Below are 25375 nucleotides of genomic sequence, written 5' to 3'. Positions count from 1 at the left end.
CCTGCGCACCACGAGTAAGAGTAGTCCCCGCTCAAGGCAACTAGAGAAAGCCCGCGCACAGCAATGAAGACCCAACCCAGCCAAAAATAAATAAATAAATAAATAATTTTTAAAAAATAAAAATAAATTGTCCACTTAAAACGAGTATATTTTGTGGTATGGAAGTGATACCTCAATCAAGCTGTTTTTTTAAAAATAAACAAACAAACAAGAAAGCTACAAAATAAAAAACAAACTAAACCAGACTGTTTAGGGTTATAAATTTAGGTGGTTGAAGTATGAAGAATACAAGGTGGTAGGGACTTCCCTGGTGGTCCACTGGTTAAGACTCCGTGCTCCCAATGCAGGGGGCCTGGGCTCGATCCCTGCTCAGGGAACTAGATCCCACATGCCACAACTAAAAATCCCGCATGCCACAATGAAGATCCCGAGTACCGCAACGAAGACCCAGTGCAACCAAATAAATAAATATTAAAAACAAAAAACAAAAAACACCAAGGTGGTAATTATCTTGAAATTTGGGTGGTTATCGAGTGGGATGGGGGAGAGGCACCAGGGAGGGGTGGGGGTGGGAGGCAGTGAGTAGAGGGGAGGCTAGGGGGCTCCTAGGAGACTGACCACGTCCTGTTTCTTGACCTGGATGGTGAGCACATGAGTGCTTGCTTTACAGTAAAACTTTTTAATTTTATTTATGTATTTATTTATATATATTTTTTGCCATACCACATGGCTTGCAGGATCTTAGTTCCCCTACCAGGGATTGAACCTGGGCCACGGCAGTGAAAACACCGAGTGCGCTGGACGGCCAGAGAATTCCCATAAAACTTTAAATATATATTTTGTTTTATACACGTTTCTTGACATATGTTATATTACACAATAGTAACCCTTTACAATACCAACCAAAAAACGTATTGTTTCCGGGAATAAATCTAACAAAAACGAGCAGGACCTGTCTGCAGCAAATTACAAACTTTACTGAAAAACATTAAATCAGCCCTTAATAAGTGTACGGTAGTGCAAAGGGATCATTATTCCCCAAACTGATTTGTAGAGTCAATGCAATTCTGATCAAATCCTAAAAGGTTTTTCAAAGAATTTGACAAAATCAAATTAAAAACAAGCCCAAGAAGAGCCACATGACTCTTCAAGAATAATGATATCCCGCTAGCTATTATGGCTTCTGCAGACTTATAAAGCTGTAACTATCAGGACAGCATGATCTTGGCCCAGGGAAAACAAACTGATCCACAAAAGGCAATAGAGAGCCCAGAACAGTCCACAGGCACATACACAACCTGGAACACTGATTATAGAGCATCTGAAAAAGAAGGAACTAGTTCATAAATAAATCAATAAAATAAAATATCAAAATCAATACAAATGAAATATAATAATAATATCTGATATGCAGGGTTGAAACAAAGGGACAGAGTTAAAGTACTTGGACAAGAATAGCCCTTAGGTTGGAGAGGGCTAAATGGGAGCCCATGTGATGGAAAGTCCCTTCACTGCTCCAGTGAGGATATAAGATGAGTTAGATTAGGTGTTCGTGGTATAACTGCCAACCAATTAAGGAGAAAAATGGAACACTGGGCATTGGAGGGTACCACTACAAAAAGAAGTGAGAAATAAGAAAAAAGAAGCATAGAAAAAACTGGACAACTAAAAGGCACAAAATAAAGTCACAAAAAGAAGTTTAAGTTGTAGAATTAATTACAGAACGCTCAGTTAAAGTTGGAGTCAGGACGGGTCTGTAGGGAGCTCTCTCCACGAATATGCATGTCAGTTACCCCAAACAGGAAGAGATCTCCGCCTACATCTTGGACAGGAAGGTGCCTCTACTTACCATCAGGCAGGAGGAAGGAAACTTCCCTCCACCCCCGACAGACCAGCCAATCAGAGACTGCAGGGGCTCAGTCAATGGGAAGCCTCCATTGAACCCCCAGCTCCTCCAATGGAATCTTTGGTTATCACAACCCCTCCCTACTCCCCCTTTTCCCTATAAAAGCAAGTTCCCCCTCCTTGTTCTCTGGATTTGGCTTTTTTGTCTGCCATAGTTTCCATGTCCCAAATTGCAATTCCTCTGCTATTCCCGAATAAACTCGCTTTCGCTGATAAAATAACTGGCTACCATTTATTAAAGTTGATATATTTATAGGGTGTCAGAAGTGGGATCTGAAGGAGGCGAACCCCAAGAGATGACGGGCCCTGGAATGGAGCGAGGTACCCACACTGTGAGCCCTACATGCTCATCATTTCCCTGAGTCTCTTCTTGGATTCCAAACTGCTCTTTTTGCGTTTTGAGTTCTCTGGCTTTTTTTGGGATCTGGAAAGGCTTTGTCCTTTCAGGGGAGAGGTTTCATCCTTTCTGGTTCAAGGTTTCGCCCTTGGTGAGTACTCAGTTGTTTTCTGGAGTGTGCAAGAGTGAAGGGGATCGAGCTAACTGGAATCCAATAATTTGCTTTATTCCTTTTGGAATCTGGGCTAGGACTCCAGCAACTTTCTTGGGTTTCCAGGAGAACGTAAGGAAAAGGGATCCTGGTCATCTAAATGCTCTGAGGGCAGCCCTCCCTCAGGGACTCTGGCAGGTTCATGTTTGGAAGCTATGGACCCTGACATGCTCATTTCTCTTTCCCCTGACATGCTCATTTTTAACTAAGTGGGCTGAACCAACTAAAAGTAATCCAGAATTATCATGGCCATTACAGGGAACTTTCAATCTTCCCAAACTTGTTTTTCTTAAGATTAAATTGGAGAACTGTGGTTCTAAAATTTTATTTTATTTAATTTATTATTTTTTAAATTAATTTATTTATTTTTGGCTGCATTGGGTCTCCATTGCTGTGCGGGCTTTCTCTAGTTATGGCGAGGGGGGCTACTCTTCGTTGCAGTGCACAGGCTTCTCATTGTGGTGGTTTCTCTTGTTGTGGAGCACGGGCTCTAGGCGCACGGGCTTCAGCAGTTGTGGCATGTGGGCTCAGTAGTTGTGGCTCGTGGGCTCTAGAGTGCAGGCTCAGTAGTTGTGGCCCGCTGGCTTAGTTGCTCCACGGCATGTGCGATCTTCCCGGACCAGGGATCAAACCCGTGTCCCCTGCATTGGCCAGCGGATTTTTAACCCCTTCGCCACCAGGGAAGTTCCATGTGGTTCTAAAATTAAACAAGAAGAATGGGATATTTATTTTCATTGGTACCTGGAAGCTTCCAAATGTGCACGAAAGTCTAAAATTTCCTCTTTGCAAGATACCATTTCTAAATTGGCCAAAACAACTGAAAGACTTGAAAAGAACAAAACAGTTTCTGAAGCCTTGTGTTCCTTGAGTTCCCCTCCCCCAACTTCTTTTTTTTTTTAATTATTTATTTATTTATTTATGGCTGTGTTGGGTCTTCGTTTCTGTGCGAGGGCTTTTCTCTAGTTGCGGCAAGTGGGGGCCGCTCTTCATCGCGGTGCGCGGGCCTCTCACTGTCGCGGCCTCTCTTGTTGCGGAGCACAGGCTCCAGACGCGCAGGCTCAGTGATTGTGGCTCACGGGCTCCGCGGCATGTGGGATCCTCCCAGACCAGGGCCCGAACCCATGTCTCCTGCACCGGAAGGCAGACTCTCAACCACTGCGCCACTAGGGAAGCCCCCCCAACTTCTTTGTCTCTGGCACCATCTTGTGTGTCTTTTCCGCCCCCTTTGTCTCAGACTCCGCCCCCTTTGTTTCTTCCTCTCCCCTCCCCTGTGAAAACCTGCCCCTTTAAAATCGGACCCTCAGGGGGACTTCTCTGGCGGTCCAGTGGTTGAGGCTTCACCTTCCAATGCAGGGGGTGCAGGTTCAATACGTGGGCAGGTAGCTAAGATCCCACATGCCTCGGGACGAAAAAACCAAAACATAAAACAGAAGCAATATTGTAACAAATTCAATTAAGACTTCAAAATGGTTCACATCAAAAACAAAATCTTTAATAAAAAATAAAATAAAATTGAACCCTCTTAGGGTCCAAGTGCTTAACTCCTAATTATAGATTTTTTTTTTTTTTTTTTTTTTCCTAATTATAGATTTTAAGTTAACTGGAGCAGGACTCCCCTGGTGGCACAGTGGCTAAGAATCCGCCTGTCAATGCAGGGGACACGGGTTTGAGCCCTGGTCCGGGAAGATCCCACATGCCACGGAGCAACTAAGCCCATGCGCCACAACTACTGAAGCCCATGCGCCTAGAGCCTGTGCTCCGCAACGAGAAGACTCCGCAACGAGAAGCCACCACAATGAGAAGCCTGTGCACTGCAACGAAGACCCAATGCATCCAAAATAAATAAATTAAAATAAATTTATAAAAACTAAAAATCAGTAGTGTACTTAGGTAAAACTAAAACAATTTTCTTTCATTTACTAAAAGGACAAGGTTTTCTTGGAATATTGGTCTGCTTCTCATGGGAGATTATGAAGGATTTTTCTTTACCTTTTTTAAAAGTAATCTGCTTAGAAAGCAAAGATTTGTGTTTTAACAAAATTATTTCCTGTGCTTACGTTGTCTTATTCAGGCCTTTCATTACTAAAGAAAACTGAGTCTTCTCAATATTTTTTTTTAAATTTATTTATTTATTTATTTTTGGCTGGGTTGGGTCTTCATTGCTGTGCACGGGCTTTCTCTAGTTGCCTTGAGCGGGGACTACTCTTCTTTGTGGTGCGCAGGCTTCTCATTGCAGTGGCTTCTCTCGTTGCAGAGCACGGGCTCTAGGCTCGCGGGTTTCAGTAGTTGTGGCTCACGGGCTTAGTTGCTCCACGGCATGTGGGAATCTTCCCAGACCAGGGCTCGAACGCGTGTCCCCTGCATTGGCAGGCGGATTCTTAACCACTGCGCCACCAGGGAAGTCCTCTTCTCAATATTAAAAGATCTAAGTTTTGCTTACGACTATGTAACCTCTTGTATTTGCCTTTGAAATCTTTTATTGTTACTTTGGTCAGACCGATAATTAAGTATCATTTCATAATGATCTGTGGTCCTGTTTGGTCAAATGTCCAAAACCTTTTGTTACTTTTGACAAACTTCCCCCAAATCAAGTTCTAAATGAAGTCTTGCTGACCTTGCACTAACTGGGCTCTTCCAGAGGGCCCCTGGAGAATCTCAAAGGATTTGTCCCTCACCTGGTAAAATGCTTAACTAATCAGGCTTATTTGATGAGCTAGATTACATGGGAAGCTTGTAATAGGCTTCTAAATAAGAAGGAATACAGAATCTTTTAACCTTATAGTTGAATAAGTACATATTAGCATGTGCTCAAAAATCATATGAAATTGCTAAATTCTGAGATGTCCTGATATAATGTTATTGGTCATGATTTTTGGTTTGTTTTTGTTTTTTGGTTTTTTTGGTCATGCTGCATGGCTTGCAGGATCTTAGTTACCCGGGCTCCAGCAGTGAAAGTGCCAAGCCCTAACCACTGGACCACCAGGGAATTTCCAACCGCTCACCACTTTAAACATATGTCATAGAGATAAGCTGATCCCCTTGCCACTCCCATTATAACGAATTCTCATCAGATTTTTAATAATGGGCATTTTCAAGTCTTTCTGTCATTATAGTTACTGCTTTACTCTGATGCTTTTGCAAATGTTCCTCTTTAAAGAGATTCATGGAAAGGACTCTGACGGGTACTCTGAAACACAGTTTTCTTTCTTATAACTCTAAGATCATACAACTGAACTGTGTAAGAATTTCTAAAACTCTAATGGAAAACCAATTGCTTTAATGTTTTGTTTTCCTTTTCTCCTCTCCTTTAAGCTGTCTATAACTTAAAACAATTTGGTAAAGTGTATCTTGGCATCAAAGGTTGAAGCACTTACATTTTCTCCTGGTCCCTCAAGAGTTCTGAAACTCTTATTAAATATTTTTGTTTTTCATGACAGTGGACGTATGTGCACACGTTCAATGGAGTCTGTTGTCCCTGAACAGGACACGCAAAGCACGTGGCTCCTGCTTCTTTGATCCGAGCTGAGAAAGGGAGAAATACTTCTGCATTGTAAAGGCCTCATTGCTTCTACTGAAAATAACCAGTTGGGCAATTCCCTGGCGGTCCAGTGGTTAGGACTCCGTGCTCTCACTGCCAAGCGCCCAGGTTCGATCCCTGGTGGGGGAGCTAAGATCGTGCAAGCCACATGGTGTGGCCAAAAAAAAAAAAAGTTTAAGAAAATAACTAGTTAGGATTAACGTATACACACTACTATACATAAAATAGATAACCAACTCAATATTTTATAATAACCTATAAGGGAAAAGAATCTGGAAAAGAACGTGTGTGTGTGTGTAACGAATCACTTTGCTGTCCACCTGAAACTAACACAACATTGTAAATCAAGTATACTTCAATTAAATTAAAAAACAAAACTAAAAAAGAAAGAAAGAAAATCACCAGGCTCTGGCAGAGCACTCCTTTTGCAGCGCACTCCCGGAAGACCAAGACCCCGAACACCACAGCCCACAGCCCGGAGATTCTGGGTACTGGAAAAGGCACCTCCAAAAGGACTCTCTCCAGCCTCGCCGGAAGGGCCCCATCAAGTCCTGTTGACTAACCCTTGTGCCACCAAACTCCAGAGAGGGGACTCCTGGGTTCAGTGTCACATCTAAAGGAGGCACCAAATCCCAACTGGACCTGCACACTCTCTGGCGACCTGAAGATAACGCCCATTAGGACCTGAAGCAGAGGACATCTGAGGCCAACAGCTTTCCCAAAACGTCTGGACCAGGCCTGTATACCTTTATTTCAATACAGTCCCTCACCTTGTTCCTCCCTCCCTTCTATGGAAGGACAACACCCTCATTCGTATTTCCCAGTCCCTGAAGAAAGGGGGAAACCTCTCTGATTGCTCGATTTGCCACTGGAATCCTCAGCTGGCCCAGCATAGCAATGGCCCTTTGGTTCAGCCTATAAGTAATTTCACTGGGGTTCCAGACGCTGCTGTCTGTCCAAATTGTTCTGCAGGCCCATTTTATAGAGTTAGGGAGCTAAGCTCACCTAAATTTATTCCTTGCTTCAATTTGACCCAACCCTGGGATAGGAAAACACGATCTTTTGAATATCTGCATGAAAAGTTCAACGGAGCTGGCAATGCAAGTTGAGTCATCTGTAAACTTGCTGACTTATCTGTACATCTAGGTAACTTCCGGTTGGGTAACAACAAAATTTCCGAGCCTTGGCTAAGTAATGCCAGTGCCTCTGAGCCAATGAAGGAACCCATAGATTCCATCACTCATGTGGAGGCTTTATGTGCGCCCCCTGGTTTCACCTTCATATGTGGAAGTTTGGGGGATGGCCTTTATGCTTGGGCAGCCCATTGTCTTGATGGCTGGAGAACACAGGACGGCGTGCTCTGCTGTATTCACTGTCCTGTTCTCCTGACATAAGTGAACAGAAGCCTCACGTTGCTCCGTCCCATTAAACCTCTGTAACTGCCTTAAGCAAGAACTTCCAGCAGGCCTAAGAGATTCTGCCTTTGCCTCCGTAGGGAGAGCTTTCCTCCCACGGAGGGGAGTGAGCACCAATGAATGTATGATGAGGAATATCTCCCTGACACTAGGCGAGTGAGCCAACTCCGGAGCCAAAGCAGTTTCAGCTCAGTGACGGTCACTTAACTCATCGGCCAAGGTGGTTTCGGGTAACCACGAGCCTGCGATTACCTACTTGCTGAGCAAGGAAGTGTCTGCAGTAGCAAACCCCTCTTGCTGCAAGTGGTTAAATGCCTCTGGGGAAGTAGAGACCCAATGACATAAAACTAAAGAGCGAGCGCATTGGTTAGAGCAATATCACCGGACAACCTGCTGTCTTTTCGGTGTATTCAGCTGGATACATGCAGGTCTGGCTCCTGGTTTAGAACCATCGTGCAAACTGGCCATCCCTCGCAGCCCCCAGGGAGCCCTGGAGCTGGGAGGAAGCCAGCCTTTCCGGGCAGGACGTGCCCCCTCCCCACCCTTCCCGTCGGGGCCCAGGGACCGCGTGCTGGCTCGGCAGGTCAGCCGCTTCCCTGTGCCGGGATAGGCTCCTCTCCCTGACAGACCTCAGCCCATCCAGGTCTGCAGCCGACCACCACGACCACCACGAAGAGAATGGATGGCGGCGAGGCGGCTCTGATCGTGCGGGACCCTCAGGGATGGGGGGGGGGTCTGCCAGGGTCTCTAGAGACACCAGCCCCCGTGGTCCTTGAGGTTCTGGGAGGACAGGGGTTGGGCTGAGCTCGGCGGTGGGGGCCTGGAGCTCCCGGCACAGTCCACGCTGGCGGTGCCTCCACCCTGACCCGCCCTCCCCTCGGCCCCTCTTCTCGGGACATGTTGTTGCCCCCCAGTTGTGCTCCTGTCCCCCCACCTCCCAGGCTGCGCCCTCCTCCCGGGTGGGTGGGGCCATGCTGACCCGCGTGCCCACCAAGCGACAGCACTGAACCCACCTCGCCCCCCTTGGGAGCCCAGCCCAGGAGGTGCCCCAAGGCTTGGCGCTCACCCGCCCCAGGCAGCCAGCATGGCTCCTGCAGTCCTGCTCGGGGAGACATGAGCCTGCAGAGCCAGGGTTGGGGAGAAGCCAGGATGGCAAGCATGAGGCCCCACCCCAGGCCTGGGAAGCAGTGGACCTCTGCGGTCTGAGGCATCCCGACTCACAGGCCTCCCCCGAGTTCAGCACCCTGGAGCAGGTTGGTGGGCAGCGCAGGGGGATCCAGGAGGTCAGGGACCCCGACTTGGACCCACCTCCTACTGCTGTCACCCTGAGAGAGTCCCCCTTCCGGAACATTTAGGGGATTCCACTGGACCAGCTCATTGGGTGGAGCCCCCCACCCATCCCTTTGCCTCCCGGGGAGCTCCTGGGCCCAAGATGCCATGAGAAATCCATGCAGACCCACGGGATTCTTGCAGTGGAGAAGCATCCAGGACTTTAGGCCCCCGGGGTGAGCAAGTTTGTGTTCGGCTGCTGCAGGCACCCGAACGAGTCGTGGTCATATCCGACTCTGCAGGGGACCAGCTATGTGTCCCTGGGGTCTGCTCACCCGCTCTGCCGTCATCTATCCTCTGTCCCACGGGGACAGACCTACCCACTCCTGAGGAGCCAGCCCTGTGGGACATACTGGCGCTGAAGAATGCAGGCTGAATTAAGGACCAGCAGGTGGCAGATTGGGGCTCTGAGGGGGGTTGGAATTGGCAGAGGAGCTCAGAGCTGACCCAGCCCCAACGGTCCCCCCAGGTCCCAGTGTGAACCGGCGGAGGGCCATGGACATATTTATTCGGGGCTTAGAGGCCTGGGGCAAATCCACAGGGTCCCCTCCCTCCAACTGCCACTATCACACCAACGTCCCGTCGTGCCCGTGGGCGTCCACTGCGTCCGGCGGCGCCCGCGCTACAAGAGGTTCACCGTGGCCACCACCTGCTTGCAGCCAGTGACGGCGAACTCGCGGCCAGCCACGCGGTAGTAGCTGAGCTGCGCGGCCAGGAGCTCGGCGCGGGCCTGCTCCGGGAAGAAGCCCTCCCCGGCCATCTCGTCCCGGAAGCAGTTGACCACATCCCCCTTGTCCAGCAGCAGGAAGGGCACGATGGCCGCGGCCTGCCACAGCGGGTGGTCGCGCACCAGGAGCGCCCTCAGGCTGGCGCGCAGCTCCTCCTCGGCCTGTGCCGCCACCGCCGCGGCCCCGGCCCCGTGGGCGCCGTCTGGGCACAGGGCCAGCGTGCGGGACGCGTTCTGCAGCACGAAGCGCGTGACCTCCTCGCCGCCGTTGCCGCTGAGAAGCACGTAGATGGCGTTGTGGAAGTGGTGCGAGCGCTGCGGCTGCAGGAAGCCGTGCAGCTCGTCCAGCAGCGCCGGCGGCAGGAGCTCCACGTCGTCCAGCACCAGGAGCGGGGTCTTCTCCTCCGCCTCGGCCCGCGCCACCACGTCGGCCACACGCCGCGCCAGCTCCTGGCGGCAGTCCTCCGCGGCGCGCGGCTCGGGGCAGTGGTGCCGCGCGTGGTACTGCAGCACGAGCGCGCCGTCCTCGAGCACCGCGCGGAAGTGGCGCGCCAGCAGGCGGCCCACATGGCTCTTGCCCACGCCGCTGGGCCCATGCAGCGCCAGGAGCAGCGGGCGGCTGTGCACGTGCGTGGCCAGGTAGTCCCGCAGCAGCGCCACGACGCGCCGCACGGCCGCCGGCTGGCCGAACACGGCCCGCTGCAGCGCCTTCTCCAGCCCGTCAAGGTCATAGCGCTGCGCGTTGTCGTCCAGGTTCTCGATGGCGTTGAGCACCTGGAAGCCCACGATGGCCACAAGCAGCAACAGGCAACGCTGCGCGCGGCTCCGGCGCTCCGCGCGCGGCCGGTACTTGCGCGACGTCTCGGGGTAGAGCACCACGCGGCTGCGCCGGCGCTTCTTTCGCGGCCGCCTCGAAGGCAGCTCCGCCGGGCCGTCGAAGGTGAAAAACTGCGGCTGGTCCGGGTCCGCTCGCGGCGCCCGGGGCTCGGAGTCCACCCTCACGGCCGGAGGCGGGAGGCACCGCTTGCGCAGGAGGCGCACGCGGCGGCGCAGGCAGACCACGGCGCGCACGGGCGCGATCACGCTCGGGCGGGGGGCGACGGGGTCCGCTGCCGCGGGCTCCGGGCTGGGCTGGCCGCGGTCCATGGCGCAGGGGCGGCGCTTGGCATGCAGGTCACCCTCCCTGCAACAGGAAGACGGGGAGGGTCTCCAGACTTCCGCCCGGCCTACGGGGACCCTCCCCCGAGATCTCAGCCCCCCCCCACCCCGCGAGGCCCCCCGGAGTGCGGCCCGCTGCCCCGAGGCCAGGGCCTGGTACCGGCCTCGCCCCTCTGACCAGGAAGCGGCTCCCCTCGGGGCCCCAATGCAAATCTCTCGGATCCTCGCATAAACAGCCTCGGGCCTTGAGGAAGTGGCTGCGGGGGGGTGGGGGGGCGGGGGCGCATTTTATCGGGCAGCCGCCGCCCGGGCTTCCTGGAGGAGGAGTCGGAGTCGGTGCCGACCTGGCGCCAATTAGGGGTGGAGCAGGGTCAAGGCCGGACCCCGCCCCTGACGCAGCTCGACTGCCGGGCGCCGGGGGCCCCCCGTCCCTAGAGGGGGGCGTGGGAAGCAGAGGCCCAAGCATCCCCAGAGTTCAGAGATGCCCCTTTCCCACGAACACTTGGTGGGGGTGGGGGGGCGGTCTGGCCGGAACTTCTGCTTTCCAGAATGGGCCCCTGTCCCCAAGCTGAGCCCAGGCCTCCCAGCATCGCTCTAGTGGGCACACTAATGGAGTTGGGGAAAGGGAGCCCCCTAGAGGCGGGTGGGGGTGGGGTGAAAAGAGGGACAGAAAGGCGAGACCCGGAGAAGGAGAGATGAAGCCACTGAGGGGACAGCTGGAGACAGTTGGGGTGGATGCCCCCGGCCCTCCCCAGTACCTGCACCTGCGTCAGCTCAGGCTCTCGCTGGCCCGCCCCCAGCCCCCCAGGGCGGCCCCCCGCCCACGCCACAGGCTGGGGTCTGCGACGCAGGAAGCAGAATGTGCTGGCTTCCTGGCGGGGGTCGGGGTGGGGTCCGGGGCCTCACTGGGTCAGCTCAGGCTCAGAGGGGCTGCGACACCTCCCCCGGAGCGGAGAAAGCTCTGGTGAGGTTTCCGCTTCTTTGCAAAGGAAGTGAGTCAGGGGTGTGGCGCGGGCGGGACTCAGGCTGGACGGAGGCACCAGAGGGGGAGGCCTGGCTGACTCGCCCAGGTACCCCGGCCGGCTGGTCACCTACCCTAAAGCCCTCCCAGCACTCCTGACTCAGCCCAGGCCCAGGACACCCGGTGAGGCCGAGGGCATTGCCTCCCCTGGGGTCCCACATGCCTTTGCTCCTCAGCCTGCCCTCCACAGGACCCCCACCTCCCCAGGGACATCTGCGCCTGACCACCCCCCGCCCCCCGCAGGGCCCACAGCGAGGGGGATAGGCGTGTCCAGGCTGCTGGTTAGCAGAGGCGGAGGGGGCGGGCAGGGTTCTCTCCCAGCTGGGGTCCTCCAACCCTCTCCCCTCTTCCCCCTGCCCAAGCCCAATCTGGGTGCCCACAGAGTAGGGCTTGTTTCCTTTTCCTGACCCTCTTCTACCAGGTCCCGGGCTCCACAGCGCTCCCCCCTCTGCCTCCCCCTTTGTCTTCCCCTGTACCCCGGCCTAGTGCCCCCACCCCAGGACAGGGCAGGAAGTTCTAGAATGGGGGAAAAAAACCCACGCATGACTCAGGGCCCTGGTCGGAGGGCAAATTTAGAAAGAACTTGGGCCAAGAGTTGGCAGATGGAGACTCTGGACCCTTCCCCGGCCACCAGCTTCATGTGGCCCTGCCCCCACCCCCGTTCCCATCTCTGTGCACACTGGCCTGCCTGGATGACTCGCTTCTCCGGAGCGGATCTGCTAACCAGCAGTAATGCCCCCAGACCAGTCCTGGCCCCGAGCTCAACTGGGTCCCGCAGGCGCTGGCAGTCCTGAGCCCCCACCCTCCAGCCTCCTCGTCCCTCATCCTCCACACTTCTGCCCACACGGGTCCCTCTGCCAAGCATGCCATCCCTCCCCACTTCCTAGCTTCCCTCCACCTCCCTGCCCAACCTGCGTCAGGGAGAAGTCACTCACGGGCTTGGGGGCTCCCGTCCTCCCCAGAATATGGGGCTCCTGCCTGTCCATGTGTGTCCGATGCCCTCCGGCGGAATCACTGAGAAACTGCTGCTTCTCTGCTTCCTCCTCTCCAGCTGCGGGCCTGGCTCCCTGAGACCCGCTGCCCCTCTCTGTGCTGGGCCAGGTGCTCAGGGACCCCTCGGGCGTCACCCACCATGTGACCCCTGCCCAGGCCTTCCTGGAACCAGGACGGAAGGATATCTGTCCAGGTCTCTGCTGGTGCCCCACGGCCCCGGTATGAGGGTGGGGTCCTTTGGGGTCTTCAGGCTTTCTACAGTCTCCCAGCTTCTTCTGACACAGAGAACCCCAGGAGACCCTGACAGGCAGACGCGGGAAAAGGTGCACAGGGGTGGGGCGGGGGCGCTGGCTGGCAGCTGCTTCTGCCAGCTTCTGGTCCCAAACCTGCTGGGGTCCAGAGCCCCATCACTGGGTGAGGAGGGGGCCTGTACGTGGGGTGTGGCAGGAGTCAAGAAAGTCATGCCTCAGAGGGCCTGCCCCCAGCGGGGTCAAGGGTAAGCCTGAGCCCTGCACTAAAGCCTGCCTCCTCTGTACTTTCTCCCCCATCTCCAGGGCTGAAGGGGGCCCCACCTGTCCCTACCCTTCAGGACCGAGCCCACCACGCCCGTACGATGCCCTCCCACCCCTCCCTCCAGCCAGTGCCCCGTCCAGCCCTGTCCCCAGCCCCAAATTCAGGTCCACATCTTCAACCTGGTCTCTGCAGACCCCTCACCTCGCTGCCCACCCCCGACCCCTCCATCTGCCCAGTGTGGGCTCTGAGGTTCCCAAACTGCTGGCCTGGAGGTGGGCAGGGCCCGCACCACACACATGCTCCCTCCTCCCCGAGTTCCCGTGTGGACGCTCCCTTCCTCTCACCAGACCTCCCGCCCCCCAGCCTCCCCGCAGCCCTGCCCTGTCCGGCCTCAGGATTCCCGCCTCCCTCGCAGCCCCAGCGGGTCCCTGAGCTCAGCTGCCCCTCCCACCGGCCCACCTGGGGCTCTCCGTCGCTGCAGCCCTCACCCCCGCCCCGTCTGTCCTTGCAGCTCACGCCCTCCACCTGACGAGCCCCGCCCACCGGGGCCTCTGGTCCCCCGTCCCCTCGGGCTGGAGAAGCTTGGCCTCGCCGGCTGGTCTCTGTCCCCCTGGACCGTGAGCCTCAGGGGGGTCACGCGGGCCCCGTGCGGGCACTTGCTCCTCCCCCGGCCCAGCTCCTTCCTCATCCTCTCCTCGGGCCCCACCTCTGCCCCATCCTGCCTGCCAGCCCAGGACCCGGCCCCCTGGCTCCTGGAGGAAAAGCGGCAGCTGGAAGGGGGTCCCCGCCTCCTCCCCGGGAACGCGCCCGCTCCCGCGGGGCCCACGTGGGCCTGGCGCTGCCCCCTCCCCCACTCAGTGACACCCCAGCCGTCCCCCAACGCCCCACTCACTTTTCATTCCTTGTCACATCAGCGCACAAACGCCGGGCTCCTCCCGACTGCCGACGCCCACACCCCCAGGTCCTTGCTTTCCTTAGTCACCATCTCTACCAGTTCCTCCCCAACACCTGCAGAGCCGCCCCTGTCAAGGTCACAGAGACCTCCACACAGCCTGCCCCTCGGCAACATGTCAGCACTGGTGATGGGCACTGAGGCCCACCCACGGCCGATCGTGTCGAGTCTTTTGGCCCCGAGCGCAGCCAGGCCCGGGCCTCACCATCCACAGCCGCTGTCCCGGACGGGGCTGGGCATCCAGACTGTGCCCACGGAGAAAGGCGCCAGGACAGCGCGCGCCAGCCCGCACAGCAACCAAGCCTGGGCGTGCGCAGAAAGAGCTCATCCGCTGGGTTTACCAAAACGCCGTTTATTTACAAAAGTGAAAGTCTCCCTGCGAGCAGGAGCAGACCCTCAGCGGGCCGAGCGCACTGCGGGCAAATCGAGGCCGCGGGGAGCCTGGGCTTTCCTCCCCCACCTGCCGCCCGGGGCTGTCAACAGGGGAGGAGCTCCCTGGAGAGCCGGGCTCCACCTGCAGACCCCCGCCCCCAGCAAACTCCACCAATCGGGCGCCAACCCTGCCGGCCCGCCCTCTTCCCCTCAGGCCTCGGACCCTGCCCCCCGCCCCTTGGAAAACAGGTGTCCTTTCCCTAATCCCAACTACTGCCTGTCTGCCCGACAGCGGTGGAAACCACAACGCGAGGAGGAACAAGCAAGCAGCCTTCCACGGAGTGGGAGCACGAGGGGCCGGGCGGGGCGCAGCAGACCTGGAGCCGGCCGGGGGCCACGGGCCCCATTCACGCAGCAGGCACACACCTCCCAGGACCAAGTTCCAGGGGAGGCTGAGGTGCAGAGCACGGGTGCCCCGCCCACAGGACGGTCCCCGGGGTCTCCGCTCAGCCCACCCCCAGTCCCAGGAACCGACGGCCCACCTCCGGGAGAGAGGGGCTCCTGCTCTCACAGGCACAGGGGAGCCTCAGAGTACAGCCGGGGCGGGCACGGTGGGGAGGGGCAGCTCCAGGGCTGGGGTCTCTGCGGCCTGGGCCGGGCTGGGCTTCCTGCGGTCCAGCTGCTCCAGCTTCTCACCGAGCTGGGAATACAGCTCCTTCACCGCCTCTCCGCTCTGCAAGGGGAAGCGCGAGGCTTCGGGGCAGGCCCAGGGCGTGTGCGCAGGGATCGCCAGCCAGCCTGGGGCTGCGGGCGGGGCGGGGCGGGGCGGGGCGCGGGAGGGTGGGGCGGGGGAGGGCACGCACCTGGCCCGTGGGCTCCAGCGCCTTCTGCAGGGCCTCCAGCTTGGACGGGGCCACGCGGTGGTGCAGGTGGAGGAGTAGCCGCAGCACATGCCGCTGCACGTTCTCCTTCCTGGAAGAGGCCACGCTGCGCTGCAGGCGGCTGCGGAGCCGCCCTCCCACCCCCTCCCCAGCTGTGCCCGGCGCCCCCGACCGAGATGTGGACCGAGAGGAAGGGCACCTCGGGGAGGCGGTGAGGAGAAAGCCGTCGAAGAGGCTGCTGCAGAAGTCCTCCAGGGCAAACTCGTCCGCCAGCAGCGCCAGGTTGCCCGTGAGCAGGTGCAGGAAGATGTCGCCGAACGCCAGATCGCTGAAGGTCTCCACTGCAAGCACAGCAGGCGTCGCCCAGCTCACCCGACACCCACCTCCCCGACCCGGGCCTGAGGGCCAGAACATGGGCCTGGACGGGGGAAGCAGACTGGGGGGGCGGGGCTCCAGGGCAAGGGTGGGGAGGGGACGAGAGCCCGTCACGGGTGGCTCTGCCCAGCAGCCAAGGGGCTCAGGATGAAGTGGACTCCAGCAAAGGGAAAGCTGAACGGGCCGGTAGCGAGAGGAGACACAGAAGTGCCGAGGGCCGGCCCGGCAGGTCTACCAGACCACGGGCTCTAGAGGAGAGAGAACGGAGCAAACAGGCCTTCTTTTTTTGAAGCCACGGTCGTCAAACCTCAGAAGAGAGAGATGGCGAGAGTAACTACCAACCGATTGCAGCGATCACTGGCAACAGCGCTGAGCGCACGCAGGCAGGCACAGCAGCTGAGACAGAAACGCCGAAGCCACCCCAGCCACCGAGCCCCTAACGCAGCGGGAGACGTGACCCCACCGGACGCGCCCGAGGTGTGCTCCTGCTGCACAGCTGACCGGGGGCTCAGCTGGCCTCACGGCCGGTTTACAGGACACTCGGGGGGGGCACATGATCACTGCACCAAGAGACGCTGCCTGCAAAGTCCCGACCGGGGAACAAATGCCCTGGTTCCCCCAGCAAACCCCACGTAGCCCTACAGACCACTAGACCTGAGAGGCAGCCGGAGAAGCCAGGTGAAGGGAGGCCCTTGTTTGACTCCTGACTTGAACAGACCATCCGCACAAAAACATTATATGACAACTGGGGAAACGCGGCCACCGTCAGGACCTGGACCCCAACCAACCACGTGCCAAGGTCGTGGTTTCTAAGAGTCTGTCTCCTGTAGAGACACCTGCTGCATCGTGCCAAGCTAGTCTGCCGGGTTTACGTACAGACCGCTGAGCGGACGAGACGGCAGCCGCACGCGGACCCCCGCGCAGGTGGGCGATGGGCACTGGCCTTCACTATCCTGTGCTCTTTACTTGGGTTTCATCAAAAGCTCCCACCAAAAAAAAGTTTAAAAGTAAAGAATTTTAAAAAACCAACATCCTTTCTTACTAGAACCTACTAGTAACACCAAAGCACGAGATTGCTCTCCCTGAACGTGACTGAAGACCTGCACCCCATCCCCCAGGCGGCAGCTCGTGGCTGGGAGACACCGACGCTCCCGCCTCGCAGGACATCCTGTGTCTACAGACACGATTAAACAGGAGAGACAGAGAAGTTCAAAAGTGAGTAGAAAGAATGAGGCAAATCCAAGTTCCTTATGACTGAGCTCCTGGAAGCCCCCGAAACAGACAGACAAGCTGCCGCCCCTGAGATCTCCACATGCTGATCCGGGAGCCTGTGAACGCTCCACCTGAGTGGTACTGGGCCCCGAGACGGAAGATGGTCCTGCATGCCCCGGGAGGGCCCACGGTGATCACGGGTCCTTAGAAGAGGAAGGCGGGAGGCAGGAGTCAAAGCCAGAGACAGGAGGACGGGAGAAGCCGGACAGATGAACTGTGAAGGGGCCAGGAGCCAAGGACGCGGCTCCTGGAAGCTGGAGGAGACAAGAAGGGGCTTCTCCCTGGAGCCCCAGGAGGAGCCGGCCCTGCCCCCACCTGACTTTAGCTCTGGAAGACTCACTGCAGACTTCTGACCCCCAGAACCGTAAGAATAAGTTCCTGTTGATCGGTTAGGTGGTGGATGGGTAGAAACTAATACCCACAATGGGCCGCTTCCTCCATGTGGAAAAGTCGGGCAACAGCACGCACCACTGTCAAGACAGTGAAGCGTGAGATCCTCCCCAGGAAGCCGCAATGCCCCAGACGGGACCCGGGCCAGCAGAGGCCCCGGGCCTGTCCTGCGGCGGGCCGGCCGGGCGCTCCCTTACCCTTGAAGGGGTCCACTCAGATCCCTCCCTCGTCTTCCTGGCTTGCACCCCGCACCCCAGGCAGAGCAAGGCTCCCGGGGGGAAGCGGCCTCTTCACCACCGCGGAGGGGGGGGCTCTCTCAATGGTCTGAGGACTTGAGGGGCTCCACACCTCTCGCCCCTTAGGAAAAGATTAAGGTGGCTCTTCGCAAACGTGGGCTGTGGCGAGAGCCGAGGGCGTCTGTCAGAGGACACGGCTGAGCCCGCCGCCCACGTGACTCACCGAGCCCCGGGAGCAGGCGCAGGAGCGCGTTCTTGTTCCTCTGTTTGGTGATGTGCAGCACGTAGTACAGCCCCACCTCGCAGGCCATGCGCTGCTCCTGCAGGAACCTGCGCCCGAGCGCCGTCAGCCCCGGGCGAGCCCGAGGGGGAGGCCCTCCCGCCCAGCGCCCGCAGCCCGTACTTGGTGAAACTCTCTGGCAGCGTGCTCGGGTACGCGACCGGGGCCTTCTCCTCGCCTGGGAGTTTCTGATCCACGTTGAAGGTGTGGTCGTCCACCACGAAGGACATGAGCGTGGGCAGGAACCTGGTGACCAGCTCCACCTCCTGGGGCAGAGGCCCGAGAGCTGTCCTGCGCCGGCCCGGCCCCTCGGCCCGTCCTCCTCGCCACCTCCCCAGACCCCACCCCACAGCCCCCTGAGAAGGCAGTGGGAAGGAGCCCGCCCGACCCTGTTACCATCTTGGGTTCCTTGAAGACCTGGCTGTCGATCATGTCCCACGCCCCCTGGCCCAGCGCCAGCAGCCGGAGCAGCAGGAGGAGGTCCGGGCTGTCCTGCGGGGAAACGCAGGCCTCGGCCGTGCTCACCCGAGCTTCCCGCCCGGACCGCACTCACCCAGGGGGTCTGGCTGCAGGTGCCCTCAACCTGGCGGGCGTGTGTGCTCTCCCCAGGGCCGGCTTGGACCCGGGTGCCAGGGGTCCACACCCACACGTCCCCCAGAAGGCAGCATGCGGCCAGCCAGGTGCACTCACCCTGGGCAGCAGCTCCTGGCCCACCAGCTCCTGCAGGTGCCTGACGGTGCTCAGTGACAAGGTGTTGATGGCAAAGGGATCACACAGGATCATGGACAGGTCCCTGTGAGGACGTGCCCGCGGCGTCAGTGAGGGACGCTCCCGGCCCACCAAGCCCCTGACCCGAGGAGATGGCCCTTCCACATGGACAAAGCCCACCCCGCTCAGGACCGCTTTCCAAAAGCTTGTGGTTCGTAACTTGCCCTTAACTTACTTAACAAACTGAAGAATCAAATAGTTTTTTAAAGAATTAAGGTCCAATCCTGGTTGAGAACCTGACCCAGACTCCATAAATTCAATCAGGTTCCCACAGAGACAATTCCAGGAACAAGGAGCTGAGACAGGAGGTCAGGCGGAGCCCGCCCAGAGAGGGCCCTGCCGGGAGCCAGATCCCACCACCTCAGGGTGCGACGGGCCTCTCAGCTCACAGGCAGGCCCCACGTGGCTGCAGACACCGGAGCCCCAGCCCGGGCGCCCAGCTCGCCTGGGACGGCGACGGCCTCACCCCAGCCTCTCAGCCGTGGGCACGGGCGCCAACCAATCCTCCTAAAATGTACTGGAAGAAACACCTGCTCCCGACTGCGGCCACAGCACGCGCGTCCGGACGCCCGTGGACGGGACCAGGCACAAGGCCGACCCTCACCCCAGGACCTGCTCCTGCCCCTTCTTCACTCCGTCGAGGAAGCCCTGCAGCTCCCGGGCCCTCTTGCTGTCCACGAACCGCTCTCGGATGCAAGCGTCCAGGCACCATGTGAACTGTGGGGAGGAGGCGTGGTCAGGACTCGGCCAGAGACCGCAGCCTCCAGGCGGCACTCACCGCTGCCTGAGGCTTCTTGAGCCTTGGGTGAACATCGGGACCCCCACCTCGAGTCGCTGAGACACAGCTCGTCCCCAGAAATGGGACAGCGCGAAGGAAAATAGGCCCCAGTTCCCGCATCCCCACAGGCCAGGTGGTGCAAGAAAGAGGCAAAATGGGTGTTCTGTTCTGAAATGGGCCCCTCCAGGGCCCCCACTGTGCGGGGGACAGTGCAGGCTCAGAGCGTGACGCTGCGAAGCCCCTGAGAAGGGACGCCGTCTGGGGCCGCCCGGCACCTATGCCAGGACACGGGCAGTGCAGAAAGCCCTGCTCCTGAACACAGAGCTCGCCGGTGAGCAGCCCCAGAGGCCCCGGAAAGGCCGGAGCGGGCAGGGCCGGTGGGCGTGGAGGGAGAGCCGGCAGGCCGAGCAAGGGAGACACGGCGCAGCTGGCATGGGTCAGGCGTCTGGGGGACATCACGGCCCCCCAGCCGGGGGGGCAGAGGTGGCACAGGGGCTAGGGCAGAGCCCACGTGCCTGGACCGCCGCATCCAAGGGTAGGGGAGAGCAGCGAGGGCGGGGCGGGCGCCCACCTTGTGGCAGGGGTCCACGGAGCAGACGTCGCCGACGTCCAGCTCGTGCAGGGACATGAGCAGCTCTGCACGCAGCGTGCAGTAGTGCACGTTGCGGGTGCGCAGGAAGAGCGTGCGCAGGAACTGCAGCACCATGTCGTACAGCTTCACGTTGCGGCCCACCATCCGCGTCAGCCTCTGCACCACCTGCCGGGACACCAGGCCGGCCTCGCACACCCCACAACCCTGGGGGCTAAGCCTCCTCTCTCACAAAACGTCAACTGGTGCTGGGTGGCGACGTTTCTCGTCTTTAAGGAAGCGAACCCATCAGGCCCTGCGGCTCCTGAGAGGCCGTCAGCCCGGGTCCCAGACTCCACCAGAGCCGGCGGGGCAGCCGGCGGCGTGGGGGACTCGGGCCCAGATGAGGACGTGCGGCACCGCCACGCTCAGCGTCTGCTCGAGGCCCTGCTGCAGCCGCCCCACTCCCGCCTTCTCCCGGCGGCCGCCACCCCCTCCGCACCCTGCCCCTATCTGGGAGGCGCCTGCCAAGGCGGCAGCCAACAGGAGGGGGCCCCGCTTGGGGCACACCGGCCGTAAGGATGCACGGGGCCACCTGCGGTGACAGACACCAAGCCAGCCCAACAGGCTGCCTGCAGCGAGTGGGGAGGTCAGCAGGGACGGCAGCCCACCTTAGGGCCCCTGCCGAGGACCCTCCAGCAGGCCTTGGTACCCCGACAAGTGGGGCAGGCACAGAGCAACACCCGAGTCTCGGCACCGACGTACCGGCACCTGTGACACGGAGACAGGCGCGCACTCCAGCCTGACCATGGCCTGGCCTGCTGGGCACAGAACCACAGCCCCAAGGCCCAACCCACCCGAGGACGGCGGGGCAACGTGTCACCTGCCACCGCGCTCTCCCTTTATGCTGGCAGGACTCCAAGGCGGACCCCTGGCTTGGAGGGGAGAGTGAAGAAGGGGCAGGACCACGGCCCAAGGCCAGGCTCCCCCAAAAGAAAGGGGAGGCAACGCAGGCAGGGCTCTGACACACTCAGCGGCCTGTCCGGGAAGTGGTGCTGCGAGCCCCGGCCTGACATCTGAGAGGAAACATGAGGTGAGGCCCTACCTCACGCCACACACGGGAAACCCCAGGTGAGAAGGCTGGCGGTGAGAGAACACGGCGAGACATCAAACGCTCCTCGGCCGACGTGTGGCCTCTTACCATCACCTCCCTCCCAGGTTGAGGGGTCATCCTGGAACCAGGCCAGGGACCCCCACCTCACCAGGAAAGGTCAAAGTGTCCACGATGGCCTCCAGCCACCCCCCCCCCCCCCCCCCCGCATCGCTCTGCGGCCTCCCGTCTCCACAGCCCTCCTCTACCCCCGGAGCTCTCAGGGACCGAAATGTGACATCTACTGCATAGGGTCTGCCCCACACGAGCCTGCAGTATTCCAGGCAGGTGCCTCAGTACCCCAGGGGTCACTGAAGGGGCCAGGGGCCAGGGCAGTGAGTGAGTCAGCCCCCAAAAAGCATTTGTTGAAGCAAGGAATGAATCAAACACTCTGTTTCCACAGAAACAGAGGAGAACTCCCAGGGCTGAAAGAAGACACAGAGAGCTTAGCTGAAGAGGCCGGCCAAGCTGCCGAGCTCAAAGTACGTAGAAAAGACCAAATAGACCCACACCCAGGCGCAGCGCTGCAATGCCCCTTGCCAGCCCCACATCCGAGCCCAGCCTTCTAGAAGCAGACAAGCCGGGCTTCACGGGGGCGGCCCTGCACACATCCCCGCCCCGCCTCACCTCGCCCTGGCGCCTGGTCTTGGGGGAAGGGCTAAAGAAGTTGTGCAGGACGGAGAGCTCCGTGCTGAAGAGCGCGCTCTCCTTTTCCACGATGTACTGTTTCAGCAGTGGGGAGACCTCGTCGCCAAAGAGCGCCTGGTTGTCCTGCCAGATCTGCCGCTTCACCTCCACGGCGCAGGCCCGGTACAGCTCCTTGTCGGCCATCACGAGCTTCAGCTTCTTCTCAGGAACCTACATGACCCCAGAGGCCACGTGTGAGCAGCGCCTGTGCCCCAGGGGTCTCCCTCAAGACAAGCCAACAGGCCTCAGCCCCCAACAGCAGAGGCCACATCCAGCCCAGCCCCAAGTGACAGGGGCACCTGGGACTGAAACCCCGGGCTCGGACGGGGCAGGAGTCGTGCTGCCCACAAACAGCTTTTTCACAAAGTGCGCCACGCTCCAGAGCTTGTGCCAAGCTTTGGTCAATGCGCGGCTCGGCTCAGGGAGAAGCCAGCGTGGGGAACGTGCTCCAGAGCTGCCGTTCCTGAGGCAGGCAGCTCAGGAAACCTCCCCAGGGCAAGCTGGCCCTGCGGCTGTTACCTTGGGCAAGTGTTTCATGACGCACATCACCACTGGCTGCAGAGATGGCATCTTCACCAGAGAAAAGCTCTTCTCCAGAAGATCCTCGAGTTTCTTGTACCTGGAAAGACTCGCAGCACTGAGGGAGCAGCCCAGGACCAAGTCGGAAGCAGCTCTCTGCCTATCCCCAGACCGGTGGGTGATGTGCACAGGCGGCCCCTTTTTCAGTAGGGATGTGTAGCCACCGAAGCACATTCAGTTCCCGGGCTGAGGAGGGGGCTGCCCATCTCACCGCCCACTTACCTCTCCTCGGCCTTCCCCTCCGTGGCAATGGCTGACACGCGCTCCAGCAGCTTGTCCCGAAGCTCATCAAACACTGACTGGTGGAATTCCAGTCGGGGCGTCCCATGCAGGTCCAAGAAGGGCAAGGCCGACTGCAGGGAGGGGAGCAGCACGCCATTTTCTGTCTAAAGAAGCAGAGCTCGATTTGACTCTTGGGGCGACAAGAGAAACCTCAGCCACAGCCCCGTCTGGCCAGGCACTCCGGATACCCTGAGTACACAAGGTGGCAGGGACAAGGATGTTCCCAGCCGCGCTGGCTGTAACTGCAAAAATTGGAAACCACTCAGATGTCCCTCGCCGTAGTCCCAACTCAGGACACTTGGTTCCTCCATCCCGGGGAACAGACGCAGCGATCGGGAGGGAGAGAAATCTGCCCACTTTCCCACGCGACCTCGCCCCCCCCGCCGGACTCACACCCAGACGCTCGGCCTCTCCACCCGGCCCCCCCACCCGGCTCCACCTGGAACTGCTCGATGGCTTTGAGCGGCTCGGTGCAGTTGGTCAGCGTCTCCTTCAGGTCCTCGCCGTTGGCCACGCCCAGGTCCTGCAGCCCCGCGAACATGGCCGAGGCCCCGGCCCCAACCCGGCTCGGCGCCCCATCCCCTCCGCGCTCCCCGGGCACCGCCGCGCTCGCCGCAGGCCCCGCAGCTGTCCGCTCGCCCGGGCCTCGGGGGCCGCCCGAGCTCCGCTCCCCGGCGCCCTCCAGCTCGGCCAGATTCCGCCCGCAGCGCGGCTCCCCTCGGACCGCAGCCGCCCACTTCCGCCCCGCACAGGAGCCGGGTCCGCCCGCCAACCGGCTCCCCGGAAACGCCGCCGCCGCCCCGCAGAGGTTCCCGGGAACTGCGCCGCGGCCCGCGCCTGGCGGAGACGGAGCGCGAAGGCGGTGCCAGGACGACGCACAGGGCGTCGAAGACGCCCCGCCCCGCTCCCCGGGCCCGCCCCGCCCCCCAGGGCCCCGTCCCCCAGGGCCCCGCCCTCCTGCGCGACCCCGCCCAGCCTCGCGGCGCTAACAGCCGTTTGCAGGCAAAGGAGAATGGGGTTGGCGCGGAGGGAGGGCGGAGTGCTGCGGCGCGCCTGGTCGTGGGGGGGGGGGGCACCGGAGGAGGGGGATGGAGCACAGGGGGCGGGGTGCCGCGGCCTGCTTCAGGAGATTCAGAGCTGATATTTTAGCCAAGAGCGTTTTAATAATCATGAAAAATCCTGTTGCTGACCTCACAGCGCCCACTAGGTGCACGACCCTCTCTCATCCTGGAACTTGGTTTCTTCCTTGTCCAACCCGGCGAAGCTCACACCGTAGTGTTGTCACAAAGACCAAAATCTAAGTGTGGGGACTTACCTGGTGGCGCAATGGTTAAGAATCCGCCTGCCAATGCAGGGGACACGGGTTCGAGCCCTGGTCCGGGTAGATCCCACATGCTGCGGAGCAACGAAGCCCATGCGCACGCCTAGAGCCCGTGCTCTGCAACAAGAGAAGCCACCGCAATGAGAAGCCCGCGCACCGCAACAAAGAGTAGCTCCCCCCCCCACCGCTCACGGCAACTAGAGAAAACCCGTGCGCAGCAACCAAGACCCAACGCAACCAAAAGTAAATAAATAAATTTATTTTAAAAAAAACCCAGAAAACAAAACTAAGTTTGCCTCAGATAGGGAGTGCCTAGCAGAGACCTGGGCACGCAGTGACAGGGTGACAAAGGATGGCTGTCCTCTTGTCACCTTGAGCATCTAACCCCCTTGCTAACCAAAAGTGTTAGGCCCTCAGGCTGAGGTCCAGCCCAACTCGCTGCAAATGTGAGCCCTGGATTCCATGGTGTCCCTCATCTCTTGCAGTGCAAGATGCTCATACAGTGCCTGCAGCAGTCACTGCCTGCCCTGCACCCTCCGTGGGCTCCCCATTGCTAAGCATGCAAGCCCCTGGACCCAGCATGCAGGCTTCTGCATCTTCTCCATCCCTCCAGCTCACCTCCTTCTGTCCCACCAGCCCGGGGTCCTCCCAAGCTTGGCCACACCAAACATCACACCCTCTCCCTTTTCATGTGCCTTGGCTTCTGAGGTTTGTTCTGCCAGAAATTCCCTTCCTGCTGACCAGCAAACTCATCCTTGAAAGCCTCCTCCGGAAAGCCCTCCCTCCTCAGCCCAGCTGGAGGGGATTGCTGCATCCTTCCTGCTGGTCCCACTCCTGGCTTTGAGACCTAGGGATTGCTGCTGGTGCAGCTGAGAGGAGGGCTCCTGGTCCTCCCACCCTGGGCCAGACTCCCAAGGCCAGAGTGCCACAGGTCTGTCTCTGTTGCCTGCTGGCTGAGTTGGTCAGCCCAGGGCTCAGTGCCAACAGTCTGCAGTCCCACTGCTCTGATTCCTGCGGGTGCTGGGGCTAGACCCGCAGCCGGTTCAGTCCTGGAGGAGGTCACAGGTGCACGACACTCAGACTCCCTTGTACTTGGCTTCCCTGCGGAAAGGGATGACGCTAACACCATGGGAGAAGCTCTTGCGGTGCCTGTTTGAAGGGGTTGAGCTTAGACAGAGGAAACAGAGAAGGGGGCCTGGCCCAGGGCTTGGGTGACACAGGGAGGACCCCTGGGGAAATTGGTGCAGACACAGGAGCCACCACAAGCTGCAGGTGAGGCCCCTGCAGGGAGGCAGTCTTGGGGCCGACCCCTGGGTAGGAAGGCGGGTCCATGGCGA

The 25375-nt window shown here is 59.2% G+C and overlaps 2 protein-coding genes across 7 annotated transcripts; both read right to left on the bottom strand.

Annotated features, from left to right (window-relative positions):
- Positions 1–8463: 8463 nt before the first annotated feature.
- Positions 8464–15144, bottom strand: TOR4A (torsin family 4 member A). 6 transcript variants are annotated; one of them, XM_036855720.1, is made up of 3 exons: positions 14040–14307; positions 12577–13061; positions 8464–10645 (listed from the first exon to the last, which is right to left on the bottom strand). In XM_036855720.1, exon 3 carries the CDS (start codon positions 10606–10608, stop codon positions 9358–9360), a length of 1251 nt encoding a protein of 416 aa, XP_036711615.1. In that variant the 5' UTR covers positions 10609–10645; positions 12577–13061; positions 14040–14307; the 3' UTR covers positions 8464–9357. The 6 variants fall into 6 exon arrangements, with proteins under 6 accessions (XP_036711615.1, XP_036711617.1, XP_036711620.1 ...); XM_036855722.1 differs by lacking the exons at positions 12577–13061; positions 14040–14307 and adding an exon at positions 15014–15144; XM_036855725.1 differs by lacking the exon at positions 12577–13061.
- Positions 14432–24852, bottom strand: NELFB (negative elongation factor complex member B). Its single transcript, XM_036854210.1, has 14 exons — positions 24780–24852; positions 23157–23554; positions 22658–22821; positions 22376–22475; positions 21797–22027; positions 20023–20208; positions 19278–19390; positions 18596–18698; positions 18302–18397; positions 18029–18171; positions 17849–17955; positions 15552–15693; positions 15335–15443; positions 14432–15204 (listed from the first exon to the last, which is right to left on the bottom strand). Exons 1-14 carry the CDS (start codon positions 24850–24852, stop codon positions 15058–15060), a joined length of 2112 nt encoding a protein of 703 aa, XP_036710105.1. The 3' UTR covers positions 14432–15057.
- Between the last annotated feature and the right edge of the window lie 523 nt (positions 24853–25375).

This window comes from Balaenoptera musculus, chromosome 6, assembly GCF_009873245.2.
Source record: "Balaenoptera musculus isolate JJ_BM4_2016_0621 chromosome 6, mBalMus1.pri.v3, whole genome shotgun sequence".
NCBI lineage: Eukaryota > Metazoa > Chordata > Mammalia > Artiodactyla > Balaenopteridae > Balaenoptera > Balaenoptera musculus.
This window is presented reverse-complemented; position numbering and strand designations above follow the sequence as displayed.

Bases quoted from the DNA above. Each gene is read 5' to 3' on its own strand.
- TOR4A (XM_036855722.1), bottom strand. From the start codon at position 10,608: ATGGACCGCGGCCAGCCCAGCCCGGAGCCCGCGGCAGCGGACCCCGTC.
- NELFB (XM_036854210.1), bottom strand. From the start codon at position 24,852: ATGCAGCAATCCCCTCCAGCTGGGCTGAGGAGGGAGGGCTTTCCGGAG. The intron at 18,699-19,277 runs GTGAGGGTCGGC...ACGTCCTCACAG, and splicing joins GGGCAGGAGCAGGTCCTGGG to GGACCTGTCCATGATCCTGT. The intron at 15,694-17,848 runs GTGAGTCACGTG...CTGTGCTTGCAG, and splicing joins GCGCCTGCTCCCGGGGCTCG to TGGAGACCTTCAGCGATCTG.